At 42.4% G+C, this 18,501-nt stretch overlaps 1 protein-coding gene across 3 annotated transcripts in view; it reads left to right on the forward strand.

Annotated features, from left to right (window-relative positions):
• The window catches only part of LOC137423214 (rho GTPase-activating protein 45), a 250,787-nt gene that overhangs the window by 155,851 nt on the left and 76,435 nt on the right, over nt 1-18,501 (forward strand). For all 3 annotated transcript variants that reach the window (XM_068110117.2, XM_068110116.2, XM_078774542.1), the window contains 5 exons: nt 1,648-1,848; nt 9,690-9,754; nt 10,061-10,171; nt 13,600-13,680; nt 14,146-14,316. In XM_068110117.2, the coding sequence (XP_067966218.2) occupies nt 1,648-1,848; nt 9,690-9,754; nt 10,061-10,171; nt 13,600-13,680; nt 14,146-14,316 (629 nt within the window). The remainder of the gene's footprint in view (nt 1-1,647; nt 1,849-9,689; nt 9,755-10,060; nt 10,172-13,599; nt 13,681-14,145; nt 14,317-18,501) is intronic.

Consider the following 18,501-nt stretch of genomic DNA (forward strand, 5'->3'; position numbering starts at 1 on the left):
TGTTTGATGGGGGGGGGGGGGGGCAGAGCAAAGTAGACGGTTGGAGTAGGTGGAGGTATGAGATGGAAGAGAGAGGAAGCAGGGAGGAGGCAGCTTTGAGGAGGGGGGGGGGGCAGAGGGGAGAGTTGGTGAAAGATGGTGGGGGGGGGGTAGATTTGAAGGGGAGGGGTGAGGGGGGAATTTTGAAGGGGAGGAGTGAGGGGGAAGATTTGAAAGGGAGTGGGGAGGAGGGAGATTAGAAGGGGAGGTGCAAGGGGGGTCGGTACTTTGGCTCTGAAATTGGCAAATTGTGCGGCATCTTGTCCCGAGCACTCATGTGCAGAGAGGAGCAAGGTAATTATTTATGTCTGGCTGTCTGACATTAAAAAAAAAAAAAATCATTCCAAACAGGAAACTTGCTGTTTCAGGGATGTTTTGAAGGACACAAACAACAGGCACTAATTAATTAATTGAATGTGTAAAATAAGATGGTGTAAAAGACGATGCATCACCGGCGGTAAACTTTCGGGAAAAAAAGTTTTTCTTTCTACATTCTTTGAAACATTTGCTTTATTTAAATTGAATCATATACTTTAACACTGTATAACACAAATCGCCTTATTGACACTTTCAAAAATTGTCCGTTCAGCAGTACTTGGAAAAATATTAATGCCGATTCATGCTCTGAGGGCAGGGTAACTGTGAGGTTCGATGTTCAGACAAATATGGCGGCACCTAACGCTGTTTGTTTATTTGTAATAGTCAATCACACGAGGTCCCAAAAGGACCCTAAGTTTTGATGTAGCATTGAGACATTGTTTAGCTCACATTTCTGCTTATTTCCATGTACTTAACATGTTTCCATGTATGTACTTAACCTCCTTGAACTAATATTATAAAATGCTGTTTATTCTTTTGGGCTCATTAAATGTTGATCTGAGCTAATTCAGTATAAAATTTGTTTTTGCTTTGCTAGCATGTACAAAATTGTAGAGGATACAGAACACAGGATGAGAACCTGAAGTCCAATATGATATCCAACATGCCTAGGGGGCAGGTGCAAAAAAAAAATTTTGATTCAAAAGTTTTGATAATAACTTTTGATACAAAGGTGAGCTAAACTGGAGAGGGGGGGGGGGGAGGGGTGGGGGAAGGATAGTGGTCCTCAAAGTTAAAATATTTGGGCCTCATGTGATGGGACAAGGAAGCAATCCTGAACTAGATCTAAAAAAAATCCTCATTTGCTCTTCCCTTTCCATGTTCATTGACCCAATCAATTGCTGGCAAATTAAAATCCACGATAATCACGACTCTTCCTTACAAGTAATTTTTTTTTTCCAGATAAATAATTCACCATCTGGTAAAATGCATCCAGATGTGATGTTCTCACTGTTGTTTTTGAGCCCACTGATTGATGACATGTGGACATAATGTTCCAGATAATGTTTGTATGTACACTCATTTGTACATGCAGATGAAATGCGGGCAAGGGGGTTAACAAGGGGAGATGCAGAAAATAGGGCAAAATGGAGAAGATTGTCATGGGCCCCGCAAGGCTAACCCCTGCTCTAGCAGGGAAAATGGCCTTAAAATGCCTGTTGTTGCCTGCTGTTGTACATTCATTTGTATTTTCTATATTTATTAAACCTTTTTTTGTATATCCTGCAGAGCCCCCTTCATCTTCTCCTGGCTACAATGGCCTCATTTCACCCGTTTCTCCAAGCGGTGGATGTGTTGCTGACTGTCCCTTCAGTGACGGTGCATCCGAGACATTTGCTGATGGTGTGGAAGCCATTCTGGCCTACAATAAAGCCCTTTCCAAATACACAAAGGAACTTGCCACTTTTGTCGATAAACGATTGACAATTGGTGAGTCCCCATTTTTTTTTTTTTTTCATTTAGTTCAATATCCTTTTCTTGTGAATTATCTCATTGATGATGATAAATTATTATCACATGACATTTCTTTGGAATAAAAAAGATCAGGTATAGTTCTGAGGTACACCTTTATTGGCCCAGAATCAGTGCTGCCAACCGTTATAGAACCCTAACACTCATAAGTATTATGATACTGTATTACACCTTTGGATGTGATGTTTTGAAAGCCTGCTTTGTATTCTCGTTTTCTTTATTTTGATGCTATAACTGGTAGACTTATACAAGAAATATATGCAGGTAAATATTTGCGATTCTATTAAAGGCAATTTTGGCAGGAGGATGTGGTAAATGATTGAAGATACATGTCCAACTTACTCAATTTGGGTTGCATGACCACGTTCACTTGTTTGACCCATTGTACAGGGTGTACCAAAAAGACCCGGACAACTTTGTTTGTTAATATACTTAAAACCACAAATGACACAACAATACCCTTTGTTTTATATGATACAGAAACTCATTAGGTTTTGCGTACACCATCAATACACTTCAATGTGATCTCCGTTTGTCGTGCACAGGACATCAAGGTGGTACACGAGTTCTTGCCATGTTCGGCTCATCATGTTTGCGTCCACCAGTGCGCATGCAGCTGTGATCTGAGAACGAAGATCATGCAGGTTATGCCACCTTGGTGTTGTAGACAACATCTTTGACAAACCCCACAGAGAAAGGGGGGTTATGTCTTGTGATTGTGGAGGCAAGGCGGTTGGTTTGTCTCGGCCAATCCAGCAACCTGGAAATTTTTCATTCAGAACGGTTCAAACGACTAAGGCCCAATGAGGGGAACGCCGTCCTTAAAAATTATATCTGGTTGCAGGTCTTCAATCTGTGGGGAGGCGAATCCTTCCAACATATTCATGTAAATTGTTGAGGTCACTTATCCTCAGCAAAGAAAAACCGATCCACCAAGCAGTCATGGAGAAGGCCACACCACACATTGACCTTTGGAATATCGCGTGTGTTCAATGACCACTTGGAGGTTTTCAGAGCCTCAGATCCTCACATTGTGCCAGTTTGCCTTCCCCGATACATGAAGGCAACCTTCTTTTGTGAACATGACCTTTTTCAGGTAATCTTCGTCATTCTCTATGCAACTGAGCATTTCCAAGGCCAACACATTGCATTTGATTCCGTTATTTGGTCTGATTTACTGCAGAATCTGCACCTTATGGGCATAAAGTTTCAGTCTTTTATGCAAAATCCAGTGTACAGTGGTGGTTGGTAGTCCCAGTTCTCTGGATGCGTGTTGGATTGTTTTTCTGGGGCTTTGTTGAAATGATTCACACATTCGTTCAACATCTGCTGCACTTGTGCTTGGTCGACTGGTACTTTTCTGTTTCTGACAACTTCCAGTCTCCTTAAACCTCTTGTACCACTCTCTGATACTAGTCTACGATGGTGGATTCCTTCCACACCTTGTACAGAAATTACGCTGAACTTGCGTCGATGAACCATTCGACGCCCTGATCTTTCTCCTGTGGAGTCTCAATTTTCTTTTACATTAAACCACCAGACCTGAAAATAAATAAAACTTTGAGTTTCTGTGTCATATAAAACAAAGGGAATCATTGTATCATTTGTGGTGCTAAATACATTAACAACCAAAGTTGTCCAGGTCTTTATAGAGCATGCTGTATTTTAATTTATTTTGTTCAAAACATAAGCAATGCAGGGAATTTTGGAGAATTACCACAGATCGCAATCTGTGCTCCGTTTTTACCTCACTAAAGCAAATTTTTCCAAACCGGATTTCTCGTGTTTTTAGTGTTATATTTCATCCAGGTGTTGCTGTTATATTCCGTGCAATATTTATTGTTGATCAAACATTGTTTGTGCAATATCTTAATGAGTTTTGTATTGTCCAAGACCTACCACAGCACAGTCTTCCTTCGGATAGAAATTGTCAAAATTATTTGTCTCTGTGTTCCTCGTTTTTACTTTATTCGTCCCAAATATCTTACTTTTACGTCGTCAAAATGTTCCTATTTCTCCTCGTCTTCAAAAAAACAAAAAAACTTTAAAAAATACCATCTCTCCACATGATCTGAATAATCGATCACGTTCCTACTTCAACTTATTTCTACCTGTTCTTACGGTTCTACATTTCCCTCCGCCTCTCCCTCTTTTCTCAACATCTCAACATCTCTAAACTGAATTTTCCTTTAATACAAAGGCTTCTTCCTTTAAAAGCATTTAATATCATTTCAAAAATGCACCTCAACCCTATCTCCTTCAGAAATCTCCTTCAGTCCACCGAATCTTGTTTCTCACAGTCTGAGAGTCCTTTAGGTGCTTTTTTGCAAACTCCAGGGCTTTCATGTGTCTTTCACTGAGGAGAGGCTTCTGTCTGGCCACTCTGCCATAAAGCCCAGATCGGTGGAGTGTTGCAGTGATGGTTGTCCTTCTGGAAGTTTCTCCCATCTCCACACAGGATCTCTGGAGCTCAGCCAGAGTGACCATCGGGTTCTTGGTCACCTCTCTTACCAAGGCCCTTCTCCCCCGATTGCTCAGTTTGGCCGGGCGGCCAGCTCTAGGAAGAGTCCTGGTTGTTCCAAACTTCTTCCATTTAAGAATTATGGAGGCCACTGTGCTCTTGGGAACCTTCAATGCAGCAGAATTTTTTTTGTAGGCTTCCCCAAATCTGTGCCTCGACACAATCCTGTCTCTGAGCTCTGCAGGCAGTTCCTTCGACCTCGTAGCTTGGTTTTTGCTCTGATATGCATTGTCAGCTGTGAGACCTGATATAGACAGGTGTGTGCCTTTCCAAATCATGTCCAATCAATTGAATTTACCACAGGTGGACTCCAATCAAAGTCTAGAAACATCTCAAAGATGATCATGAGAAATGGGAGGCACCTGAGATAAATGTCAAGTGTCATAGCAAAGGGTCTGAATACTTATGTCAATGTGATATTTCAGTTTTTTTCTTTTTAATAAATTTGCAAAACTTTCTAAAATCCTGCTTTCTCTTTGTCATTAAGGGGTATTGAGAGTAGATTATGTATATAAAAAATAACCACCTTTAGAGGCCATTTTTCCCCGCAAAGCGGGGGTTGGCCTTTTTCGGGGACCGTGGTTGTTGTTGTTTTTTGGTCCCCTTTTTGAAGCAATGTTTTACGGCCGGATGCCCTTCCTGACGCCAACCCTTTTTGCCGCCTTTAACGACAAACAGGGAAGTACCAGTGAACTGGTACTCAATTAGCTGACCTCGGAAGGATGACAGGCTGAGTCAACCCCCCTGGCGTTAATTCAGCGATCGACCGGGATTCGAACCCAGGATCCTCGGATCCTAAGCCGGCACCCTAGCCGCTAGCCCAACACCAGGGATATTTCTGGGGGATTAATGAGGGAAAAATGAATTTAAACGATTTCAGCATAAGGCTGCAACATAACAAAATGTGAAAAAAGTGAAGGGGTCTGAATACTTTCTGAATGCACTGTGTATATATATATCTGTGAGAAATAGTAGAAACTCCACAGTACGAGCAGGGCGTCTCATTTGTATTAAATAAATAATCGGGAGATTGAATAAGACGCGGACGTAGCTTCAGGACCTCGATCTTTAATTCTCGACAAGCTTTCGACCAACAAAGGTCTTCTTCTTAGTCGTCCCCAAGTTCAACTTTGTTCAATCTCCCGACACACACACACAATTCTGCCTCCCACATCCCACACACAATTATTCCTCCCACACCCCACACACACAATTATTCTCCCACACCTCACACACTCAATCCTCCCTCCACACCACCCTCCCCACACAAACCTTCCCCCTCCATCTCCCCTACATCCTGCACCCTCCCAACATCTCTCCTTTTCTCTAACTGTGTGGACCTCAAACATCCAAACATCCAAACATTCAACTTGGGGATGACTAAGAAGAAGACCTTTGTTGGTCGAAAGCTTGTCCAGAATTAAAGATCGACCGTCCTGAAGCTACGTCCGCGTCTTATTCAATGTCCCGATTTATATATATATATATATATATATATATATATATATATATATATATATATATATATATATATATATATATATATATATGTGTATGTGTATATGTATATGTATATGTATATATATATATATATATATATATATATATATATATATATATATATTTACAAATGAATGATCGTTTTAAGGCCATTTTCCCCGCTGGAGCGGGGGTTAGCCTTGCGGGCCCCATGACAATCATGGTTCCCTGTTTGAGGCAATGTTTTTATGGCCGGATGCCCTTCCTGACGCCAACCCTTGGTCGCCTCTTTCGATGCGCAGGGATGCGGTGTACCTATTCTAAACCGGGGTACACACCGGGAATATATCTTTACAAATATTTCTACAAAATTGTATGTCAGCTAAGCGCTCGGTCCACCAACCAACCACACCACACTTCTAGCTCCACATTTCTCTGTGCTTTAAAAAAAAAAAGATCTTGTCTTCCTTCTCATGATCTTTATCTCTATTTGTCAAGGTTGGGAATTTGGAATCGGAATAGGCATCCACATCCATCCCACCCCCCTCAAAGCTTCATGTCCCCCCCTTTCTACATCCTTCCTCACTAAACCCCCTAAATACTTCCCCTTCAGCCCACACCAACATTCTCCCCCTCACACCACCCACTCAAACCATCCCCCTCACCACACCATCTGAAACCTTACCCCACATCCCACATAAAACATTCTTCCCCCGCATCCCACACACACAAGTCTTCCCCCCACACCCAACACACACAATTCTTACCCCCGCATCCCACACAGACAATTATTTCCCCCGCATCCCACACACACAATTCTCCCCCCCACCCCCACCCCCGCATCCCGCACACACAATTATTCCCCCTACACCCCCCCTCCCCCCACACACACACACACACAATTCTTCCTCCCACATCCCACACACAATTATTCCACCCGCACCCCCACACACAATTCTTCTCCCACACCTCACACACTCAATCCTCCCTCCACACCACCCTCCCCACACAAATGTTCCCCCTCCTTCTCCCCCACATCCTGCACCCTCCCAACATCTCCTCTCCTTTTCTCTAACTGTGTGGACCTCAAACATCCAAGTTCTCTGTTCTCACCTGACAGACTCCTTGTTATGATATCAAGTCGAGACCTCGTTTCCAGATATGAGGCTTTATTGAAATCTATCTCCACATACCCGATAACACAGAATAAAAAGATACTGTTAGAACTACAGAGAAAGAACGCAATAGCATTTACCACTCATCTATAAGCAAGCAAATAATAATCATTTGGCATTCCTCTTCATACCCTACTCAAGTGTCTGCTCACAGAATACAGAAACGAAGCCAACACTCTCCTCCTTCCTACACAGCATTCCTTTATATCCACTTCTCAATGCCATCCCACAACCGGATCTTCTTCTTCATATTACATCACACTCCTCAATCCATGCTGCTGCCGATAAACCAGACATCATCTGTTTACCATAATCCTTCCTCACACAGGACATCCCTGACTCCTTTTTGTTTCTTCCTGGTTATTGTCTCCTCTGATTTGAAGGGCCTGAACCATGCCCCGGCGGCGAAGTCGCACTTCACATCAACAACCCAATTTCTCACTTCCTTTGTGCTGATCTTACACCTCTCAACCCCAGGAGTACCTCTGGCTGTGACTTTCCTTCCACTCCCACCTCTTATTTGCCTGTGTTTTACCAGTCTCCAAAATGTGACGACTCCATCTACACGTATCACTCTCTCTCTCCCTTTCTCAGACACATGGACCAACTTCAACCACTCATCCCAAATCTCTCTTCCTCATAAGTGGTGATTTCAATTGTCACTATGAAACTTTGCTTGATGTTTGTACCTCACTTCAGCAAAGGACATCTGTGACTCCATTGGACAGGCTTGATCTGTAAACATTCCAACCTGGATTTCTCCCAATGGCAAATCCTCTCTTTTGGACTTAGTGATGAGTAACTTCCCTGCAAATGTCTCCTGCTCTTCCTCTATTCCAATTGATTCATCTGATAATATACTTATGAAGGTCAAAATCTATCTGGCTATGCTCAGAGAGCTGCCTCCACGCCGGCCAGTCTGGCAGTTCACTTGGGCAGATTGGCAGGGACTGCAATATTTTCAATCTCTCTTCAGGACTCATCTCCCATATCTTCTGCCCCTGATGTTAACTCAGCCTGGAAATTCTTCCACAGAAACCTGTTCACTTTAATGCACAAATTAATCTCATCTCATCTTCAATTATCCTACCCTTCTTCCCACCTTCCCATGTCAATATCTTCCCATGGCATGGCCCAATTTGCTTCCCATGTCAATTGTAATGATTTTCTCAACTCTGTTGATAAAACCTACCAACTGAAGAAATATCGGAGACATTGTTTGGAGTTCTTCTGTTTTCGGAATGTTTCCAGCTCTTAAGATGCAGAGATGACAAATTTCAAGTTCTTACATTTTTATGCCTTCGCCCTTGAAGGTCGCCAGAGGCATTATGTTTTTGGGTTGTCCGTACGTCCGTACGTACGGCTCAACCTCGTTTTTCTCAGCAACCACATCTCCGATTGAAACAAAACTTTCAGGGTAGGAGTGACACCCTTGCAGGATGTTTTTATGATAATTGTGACGTCATAGGTCACGTGACATGGCAGCAATCTTGGATTAAACGCAAATAAGTAAAAAAAATCTTTCTCAGAAACCGCTGAATGGAAAAATTTGAAACTTGGCACATTGTCAAGTACTCCCAATGGGGAACAAAAGCATGACAATGATGACATCATAGGTGAAGTGGTATACCAGCCAAAAATATTTTAAGTCAATTCCTTACCATAAAAATTTAAAATTGCATGCACATGATCTATGACCCATTTGTATTGAAATGTTAAATTTATGACATCAGAGGTCACATGGTTTGACAGCCATATTGGATTGAACCTAAAACCTTTAAAAAAATATCTCCCAAACCGCCAAATCGATTGACTCGAAACTTTACGTGTGTCATTGACTACACATGGTGATTAAAAGATGATCACAAAAACATAATTGGTCACATGGTGTGGCAGCCATATTGGATTGAAGGAAAATATTATATAATTATATCTCTGAAACCGCTTTCCCTATTGATGCGAAATTTTACAAGTATCAGCTAATACCATTGTTGCATATAGTTTGAAAATGATGATGTCGTAGGTCACATGGTTTGGCAGCCATCTTGGATAGAAAACGAACCTTATCCGATCAACACGAAACTTCACAAACGTAATCCCCTACCCATACATATGCAGAGTGTACATTTTAAGATCATATGTCATGTGTTATGGCAGCCATATTAGCTTGAAAGCCAATATTTTTTTAAAATCCCTTCTCTGTAACCACTTCACTGATCGATGTGAACCCTGTCATGGCTGGTGAAAATGTGATACTTGAAAATAGCTGAAGGGATTTAAATCAAACTTGTTTATTTTTAGGACAGTGAATGAGGGCATCTACCCATTGTGGGACTATGCGGAGGCATATTGGCGACACAGTCGCATTGCTCTAGTTCCTTTATTAACCTTGTTTGGTCATACATTTTAATTTGCATTGAATTTTTAAGTGTTGGAAATTTATTAGATGCTTTTTATTTATATTTTGAAAAGGGTTTGAGCAAAGAAAATATTTTACATTTGTCCTCTTCATGGAAACATTGCATAAATATGCCAATTTTGACTGGGTTATGATAGAATATTCACTCAACTGCTGGTGGAATTTTGCTAGAAAGCTTAATATACCCTGTCTGGTGCATGTGCAGAGATGGAATATGCCAAGTCTATGATGAAACTTTCACAGACGCATCTGCATACGTTTTCCCAAGATGTAAGTAAGTGTCTCGTGTGGACCAATATTAATTTTGAGTATACATTTTACATTGATTGTATATGATTTCTCTTTCTCTTGGATTGTTCGAGGTTTTAAAGAAATGTTTATGCAAGGTGCCTGCAATTCTTACCTTGAATAGACATTTTCAACTCAACAAGCACGATTTGGATATCTTGTAGTTCCAGGAGGTAATGGCATTCCCATTTAGAATAATTATTGAAAGTCAATCAATCCAATCATTAGATTTTTCCCCCCTGATTAATCTGTAATTCAATGCATTTACTCCATTATCTTTGCCCTCAGCCACCAATGCCTCTCCAAAATGTCTACATGCTTGGAGCGGAACGAGAGACTTCTGCTGCTCATGCGTTGTTGCAAACAGTGAATTCTCTGAATTCTCATGCTTTTCTACAGGTATCCCTTTGTTTCCAAATGCACATATTTTGAATTATTACAGGATTGGTTAGAGTGGTGTTGTGGTAATAATTAGTGTCATCCCAAAAGGAATGCAAGACTATTGCAGTGTGTGTGTGTGTGTGTGTGTGTGTGTGTGTGTGTGTGTGTGTGTGTGTGTGTGTGTGTGTGTGTGTGTGTGTGTGTGTGTGTGTGTGTGTGTGTGTGTGTGTGTGTGTGTGTGTGTGTGTGTGTGTGTGTGTGTGTGTGTGTGTGTGTTTCTGTGTGCGTCTATATATTTTTCACTTTAGAAATGATTTTCTCTGTAACTGCTTGTCTGATCGATGCAAAACTTTAAACACAGGAGGGATTCCCCATGGAGAATATTTTATTGTTAACTCTGACATCATAGGTCACATAGTATGGCAGCCATATTGGATACAATGGGAAAAAATTGGACATCATTTTCTCCAAAACTGCTTGGCTAAAAAACAATTGAAACCTGACATATGGCAACTCCCCATGGGGTATATATAATAGGGTGATAACAGTAATGTCATCGGTGAAATTGTATTCCAGCCATAATTGGTTGAATTGAAATCCTTTTCTGAAAAATCTGAAACTTCATATATCTGATCTATGACCATCGGGTATGAGTTAAGAATTACATTTATGACTTTCATTACCCATGCCAAGAAACTATGCAACATAATGGGTTGCATGGATGATACGGGTCTATGAGCCATAATAACAGTGGGCCATAATAGGAGCGGGTTCAATTAACGATGATATTTTTGTTCAGAATGAATGCACGAGGTGTGACTATGCGTTCTATGAGTGCCATTGTAGTTTATTTTTTGCTTTTCTTCCGAATAACTCACCTGTAAGAGATTACACATTATGGAAAGAGGACAAATCAAACCAAACTTGTCAGAGTTGAAATGCTCAAATATCTTTCAGAATCGCTGTTGCAACAAAGAAAAAGGAAAATTATGGAGGCAAAATGCAATCATATTAGCTTGTCTTGCTTGGTACTTCCATCTGACCACAAAACTCACAATTATCCTCACGCCATAGATAAAAGGATCCTTCTTATTTTGATCTTCAATAACAATCTTAGACTTCAGTTGACAGTGTTGATGAAGAAGTGTCAGGCACTGATTATCTGAAACAATAGATATGCACCTGACTTTTAGTGGCACCCCTTTTCCAGTCTTTTATTGTCAACATCCAAGGAGTTGCCATTGACCAGAAGCTCAACTGTGCAAGTCAAATCCACAAGGCCACAGCAAGAGTCGGACAGAGGCTGGGCACTCTGTGATGTGCTTCTGAACCATCAAGATATCTATACCGTCTACAAGGCTCTTGCGAGTAGTGTGAATAAACACTCACCATCTGCCTGGATGGGAGCATTGGAAATAGCAATCGGGAAGCTTGATTGCATCCAAGACAGAACAACATCCTTTTGCTGTCTATTCATGTCTTTTGCTGCATTGTATATTTTCTAGAGAATACAGCAGCCCCTCCATGCTCTAACAGCAAAACCCATACTCACAACCTGTTCCATCAAGAACTAAGTGCAGCATCATTCTGGGAGCTTTACCACCACAGACTTCCATTTCAAGTCTCACATAATCCTGATGTGGATGTATATATTGCCTTGCCTTGATCATAGCTGTATTGGAATCCTGGAAAGCCAGAGCAAGTACCTTCATCGGCGAACCACCAGCACGAGGACTGAGGCAGTTTAAAGAAAAGGTCCACTAACATTTTCTTGTGGCAATATGGGATGGGTACTATATTATGGTTAAGAAACAACCATCAGAATCCCATAAAGAAATGTGGGAAAAAATACAAAAAGATTTGCTTCTACAAGTACACAGACTTTTGCACAGATTTTATGGAATGATTTGTTTTCCTTTCTTTTTACCAGAATGAAACTCATGGAAGAGTGAGGTGACCAAGTGTAAAAAGTGAAGAACTAACAGTGGGACAGTGACCAAGTGTAATAAGTGAAGAACTAACAGTGGGGCAGTGACCAAGTTTTATACGTGAAGAACTAAGACAGTTTTGTGATATAATGTTGGGTTAATATGAGTTTTTAAAAAAGATTGTGGGTAGGCACAGGGCAAATTGTATGATAAATAGATGGTAGTGCTTACTAGCTGCTTCAAGCCATGGAGAGATGAGCGGGTTGGACCAACCTCATTAAGTTGGTTCCACAAGCAGGAAAAAAGAGGAATAAAAGAGTTGAGATGCGCTTTAAGTCTCGATTTTATATGTTTGACCAAGAGGGGATACTCGAAGAACACGTGCATCCTGGAGTTGTTGGAGAGTGTCAAAGGGGTTGAGAGAATAGAGAAGACAGCTAGACCGGAGTAAAGGTGGGAAAACAACTGACCTATCTGTACTATAAGAGCAACAATCCTTGTGCTTCTGCCTCCTTGCAAGAGATGTCAATGATGTTGACCAGCATCTCTTTAATTCCAGATTGGCAGAGAGTGACTCAACTGCTGTCCACCTTTCATTAGCATAAGCTGGTTTGACATAATCTTGAGTCGTATGCAAAAAGAGAAGAGTAAGTTTTCCAGAGCATCAGAGATATTGTTTGTGTTGATAAGGAATATGACTGCACCAAATACACTCCCTTGGAGAACTCCGGCTTCCACAAGGAGGAGATAGGAGTGATGATGATGATGATGATGATGATGATGATGACCATTCCTTTTTGCACCGTGATGATGTGTAGGGCTGCCAAAGACGTTTCCTTGGTTATTGGGCACAATCCTGGACGGGTCGCCACTCCAATGCAGGATACCCAAATGGCTCATTCAACCCAGCAAGCTGGCACTCAATTTTCCGACTTCGGAAGGATGACAGGCTGAGTCAACCCTCCTGGCGTTAATTTAACGATCGACCGAGATTCAAACTCAGCATCCTAGGATCCCAAGCCGGCACCCTAACCGCTAAGCCAACACAAGGCTAGATAGGAGAGAGGTCCAGTTATATAAATGCATTGGCTATGTGAGTGGTGGAAGTCAAAAAGCCAGGTATGCAAGTGGCCTTGTTTGTTACAGCCGGTAAGCTTGGCAATCATGCTCGAAAGTGTTGATGGCCCTAAATACGAGTATGTTCAGGGAGATCATTCTGACATCTTTGAGATTTCTTGCCACCAAACCATTGTGAGAGAGTTGCAGCAGCATATCCAGTGTTGAATAACTCGCCAGAATCCTACCTGATGGTCAGAGATCAGGCTGTTTGAAAAGAGAAAATATTTAACATCAGCAGCTATGACGCCTGGTGAGAAATATTGGCTTTGACAAGAAAGTGGAAACTGGAGTCAAAAGTGTAATATGAGGAACATTAATGGTTGGATGCAAAATGAGTAATTACTCGGTACATTTTAAGGTCCATTACCAGGATTTACGAGATTTTTTTTCACCTTGCAGCCTCTGACGAGTTTCCGAGATGATCATGACCGCAAGCGTAAAGAGCTGAAAGATCTTTGGCAAAAGGAACAGCGTAAGCTGGTCTGTATCTACTGCATTCCTCTGCATACATGTTAATGGATGGTGTCTATAGCATTGTTGTTTGTCATTCAAATATCTTGAACATATTTGAGATTTCAGTTGCCAGGCAAATATGTCTTTTATAATACTTGTCTCTGCTCTTTTGGTGGAAGGCAACAACTTTGACTTTTTGGGTTTATCCTTGTTCACAAAGGCTATTAATCTTGGTCTCATCTTGAATTTTATTTTGTTGGTCCAAGGATAAAATTTAATCGGCTGAGACAAAATATATAATAATTTCCACTGCTTTTATAATTTTCCAAAGGGTTGAATACCCCAACTGGTATGCTTATTCAAAACTGGTTCACGACTACACTTTAGCCATGAGTCTATTAGTCAGCGCAATTTAAATTGAGTTTTAAGTTTTGCTTTTTGATTGACTGTGAAAGCATAGCAGTTGAGGAAGATTTTTGTTGTTCCCTTTAGCATGATGCGGAAGGAAATTTGCGTAAGGCCCAGCATGCATGTGGTCATCGCCAGGCTGACCTGGAGAAAGCTCGATGTCTTGCTGCCAGGGCGGAGGCAATTCATGCACCTACTTCCGCACCTCGCACACTTGACCGCAGGAGGAAGGCTGAAGAAGAGGCTGCACTTAAGGTCTGAAAGCAGTGTGTGATGCTCTTACAATGTGAGGATTCATGTGTGCTCTTAATTAAGTCGTGATAACTTGCAATGAAAATCAAACCCTTACCTCCACTCTCTCATCATTATTTTTGTGTTATCTTCTCTAGGAGCAGTTTTCTTAATTATATGATTGATTGACTTGTGGCACAAGCATGATTTATTTTATTTTATTTTATTTTGGAAAAGGTTTATGCTCTTGTTATACAACAACAACAACAACATGCATTTTAAAGGCCATTTTCCCTGCTAGAGCGGGGGTTAGCCTTGCGGTCCCCATGACAATCTTCTCCATTTTGCCCTATTTTCTGCATCTCTCCTTGTTAACCCCCTTGCCCGCATTTCTTCTTCCACCATCTTTAGCCAAGTCTTTCTCGGTCTTCCCCGTCCTCTGCTTCCTTCTACATTCATTTCCATCACTCTTCTCAACCAGTCACTTTCATCCTTCCTCAACACATGACCAAACCATCTCAACCTGTTCCTCTTCACAGCATCAATCACAGGCTCTATTCCCAAACGAGATTACTTAGCTCTTGTCACAGCTCTTGTTATACATACAAATAATTGCAATAGTATTGTATGAAAATTGTAAAGATTACAATCAACTCATTATAATCATGAGATGTTAAACGACTTTGGAAAAAAACTGCTCAAGTTGCATGATGTTTTCTGAATGTTCGACAAAATACCTGCATCCAGAAAACCATAGAGCAGCAAAGAATGTCCACCTCCAAAATCTATTAATTCAAAGTACCCTGCATGTTTAACATTCTATCATGTCCTGAAATGATTACAGTGGTATCATCCAACTAGGATAACCTATAACAGGAATAATGGCCTTGTAATATCTCGTGTGACCTCCCACCCCAACCCCCCACCCTCCCACACTTGCTACCCGCCCCAAATGTTTCTCACTCCTTGTGGTCCAGATATGCAGTTGGACACAGCTTGATCACACGTCTTTTCATCACTTTTAATTGGATTGCACAAAAATGTAGTTTAGGAACTTTTTTTAAAAATTTTGTGTGCAGGGCTGTTTTATTTCCTTTTCACTCGTGTACTTGACCACCCTGGTCGAACCTCACTGACTCAAATTATGCACTGTGGTCATGACCTGCGACAAAATCGGGTAATGAGCTGATTGGGAAATGTGCATTTAAAGCACTCTTAAAAGATGAACAGCATGATTGGCAGACACACATTTGAGGCCCTTAAGAATTTTTTATCTCGCACCTCTTATTCATGTCACCCTCCCTGCAGTTATATTAAAATGAGCAGATTTGTCACAGTCATTAATTGCCAAACCCCAATATGATGCAGTTCAAAAATTACGTAACACAATTTTTTTTTTTTTAGTAATTTCCATAACGTAACGCTTGATTACCAGACTTTCTGACGAACCATTCGTTTTGACTGGCTTGATTAAACCTTACTGTTATTCAACATATGTTTCGATTTTTTGGAGTCACTCATCATGAATAACACTTGATCCGAACAAAGCCAATGGTTTTCGTAATCCACGTAATGTAACGCTTGATTACGTAAAGCTTTATTCCTGTGCGTTCTGACATACTGTGAGTTCTGACGGGTTTGATTAAACCTTACTATTATTCGACATATGATTAGATTTTTTGGGGTCCCTCGTCATGAATAACATTCCACCCAAACAAAGCCAATGGAAATCTGACACAACAAACCCGGGCAGTGTATAATCAGCAGAGGCCTAAAGGCCGAATGTGTTAGGCCCACCGGAAAACCAAGATGGCGGCCATTCATTCAGTCTTGGTGCTGTGGTGGGTGCCTTGAGTCTTCTTGGGTATAATGCGACAAGCTTTGCACACCTGGATTTGGGGATTTGCTGCCATTCTTCTCTGCAGATCCTGTCAAGCTCTGTCAGGTTGGATGGGGCCCGTCGGTGGACAGACATTTTCAGGTCTCTCCATAGATGTTCGATTGGGTTCAAGTCAGGGGTCTGGCTGGGCCACTCAAGGACCTTCACAGAGTTGTCCCGAAGCCACTCCTGCATTGTCTTGGCTGTGTGCTTAGGGTCATTGTCCTGTTGGAATGTGAACCTTCGGCCCAGTCTGAGGTCCTGAGCGCTGTTTCACGTTTTCATTAAGGATATCTCTGCACTTTGCTCCATTCATTGTTTCCTCAACCCTGACCAGTCCCCCAGTCCCTGCTGCTGAAAAACACCCCCACAGCATGATGCTGCCACCACCATGCTTCACCGTTGGGATGGTATTGGGCAGGTGATGAGCAGTGCTTGATTTCCTCCAGAAATGACGTTCAGAATTGAGGCCAAACAGTTCAATATTGGTTTCATCAGACCACAGAATCTTGTTTCTCACAGTCTGAGAGTCCTTTAGGTGCTTTTTTGCAAACTCCAAGCAGGCTTCCATGTGTCTTTCACTGAGGAGAGGCTACCGTCTGGCCACTCTGCCATAAAGCCCAGATCGGTGGAGTGTTGCAGTGATTGTTGTCCTTCTGAAAGTTTCTCTCATCTCCATACAGGATTTCTGGAGCTCAGCCAGAGTGACCATCGGGTTCGTGGTCACCTCTCTTACCAAGGCCCTTCTCCCCCGATTGCTCAGTTTGGCCGGGCGGCCAGCTCTAGAAAGAGTCCTGGTTGATCCAAACTTCTTCCATTTAAGAATTATGGAGGCCACTGTGCCCTTGGGAACCTTCAATGCAGCAGAATTTTTTTTGTAGGCTTCCCCAGATCTGTGCCTCGACACAATCCTGTCTCTGAGCTCTGCAGGCAGTTCCTTCGACCTCATGGCTTGGTTTTTGCTCTGATATGCATTGTCAGCTGTGAGACCTTATATAGACAGGTGTGTGCCTTTCCAAATCATGTCCAATCAATTGAATTTACCACAGGTGGACTCCAATCAAGGTGTAGAAACATCTCAAAGATGATCAAGAGAAATGGGAGGCACCTGAGCTAAATTTCAAGTGGCATAGCAAAGGGTCTGAATACTTATGTCAATGTGATATTTCAGTTTTTTCTTTTTAATAAATTTGGGTTATCGGTTAGGGTGCCGGCTAGGAATCCTAGGGTCCTGAGTTTGAATCCCGGTCAGTCGCTGAATTAACACCAGTTGGGGTTGACTCAGCCTGCCATCCCTCTGAGGTCAATAAAATGAGTGCCAGCTTGCTGGTATGGGGGGCATTAGCGGGAGGGTACTGCTAATACAGCGTAGAACTGTACCCTGTTATTCCCATTAGTTTTACATAAGCTTCACATTTCGACCAATTACACCTTCAAGCACAATGCATCTGCACGATCGTCCACGGTCCTTGTGTACGCTTATTCCCACCTCTTTTGTCTCTGCCTGCCTTGCCTTTATCAATTACTAGTAGAAGTACCCGGCATTGCCGGGCGGGGGAGAGGAGGAGGGGGAAGGGGAGGGGAGCGGAGGGGAGGGGAGGGGAGCGGGGGGGAGGGGAGGGGAGGAGAGGGGGGGGGAGGGGAGAAGAGGGGGAGGGAGGGGGAAAAGGGAGGGGGTAGGGTGGAGGGGGAAGGGAGGGGAGGATGGAGGGGGGAAGGGGAGGGCCAGTCATCAATGACGTTGCAGTTCTCATGGTCGGAGAGCAGCATAACAATCGCGACATCGTCCTGCATCTTCGCAACAGCACGAAGCGGATTTTGGAGACTCACCGATCCTGTGACGCCCTCCAGTACCGGCGTTGCTGGGTGGGGAAGGGAGACCCGTACATTCCCAACCCGTACATTCGCCCTCTCGACTCAAGCTCACTCGGACAAAAGCCTCGCACAAATTACACCGTGAAGGCCCAATGGCCATGTCTATGCCACAAATCAAGTACGTGAGCGAGTCGGGCGCACTGAATTGAAAATATATAGAACGCTCATACTCCGTGAAAAGTGAAGCCACCGTGTCGCCATCTTGGTTAGCACGACTCGACCAACTCGCTTCGCGGATCTCGTTTGTTTTGAACGTGTGAATTACGTGCGAACGCATAACTGTGAGTTTATGGCGGCAAGGAGCATCACTCGATCGCTCTGAGCGAATCAGCACGCTGCTCTGCCACCTAATCAGATTCCGTGTATAATATTCCTCGCTGAAATGCGCTGAGGTAAATATGAATAAAAAATATGGATCTCGTAAAGATGAAAGAAAAAAAAACCTATGTGGTGTG

The sequence above is a fragment of the Myxine glutinosa genome, chromosome 3 (assembly GCF_964187855.1).
Source record: "Myxine glutinosa chromosome 3, kmMyxGlut1.1, whole genome shotgun sequence".
NCBI lineage: Eukaryota > Metazoa > Chordata > Myxini > Myxiniformes > Myxinidae > Myxine > Myxine glutinosa.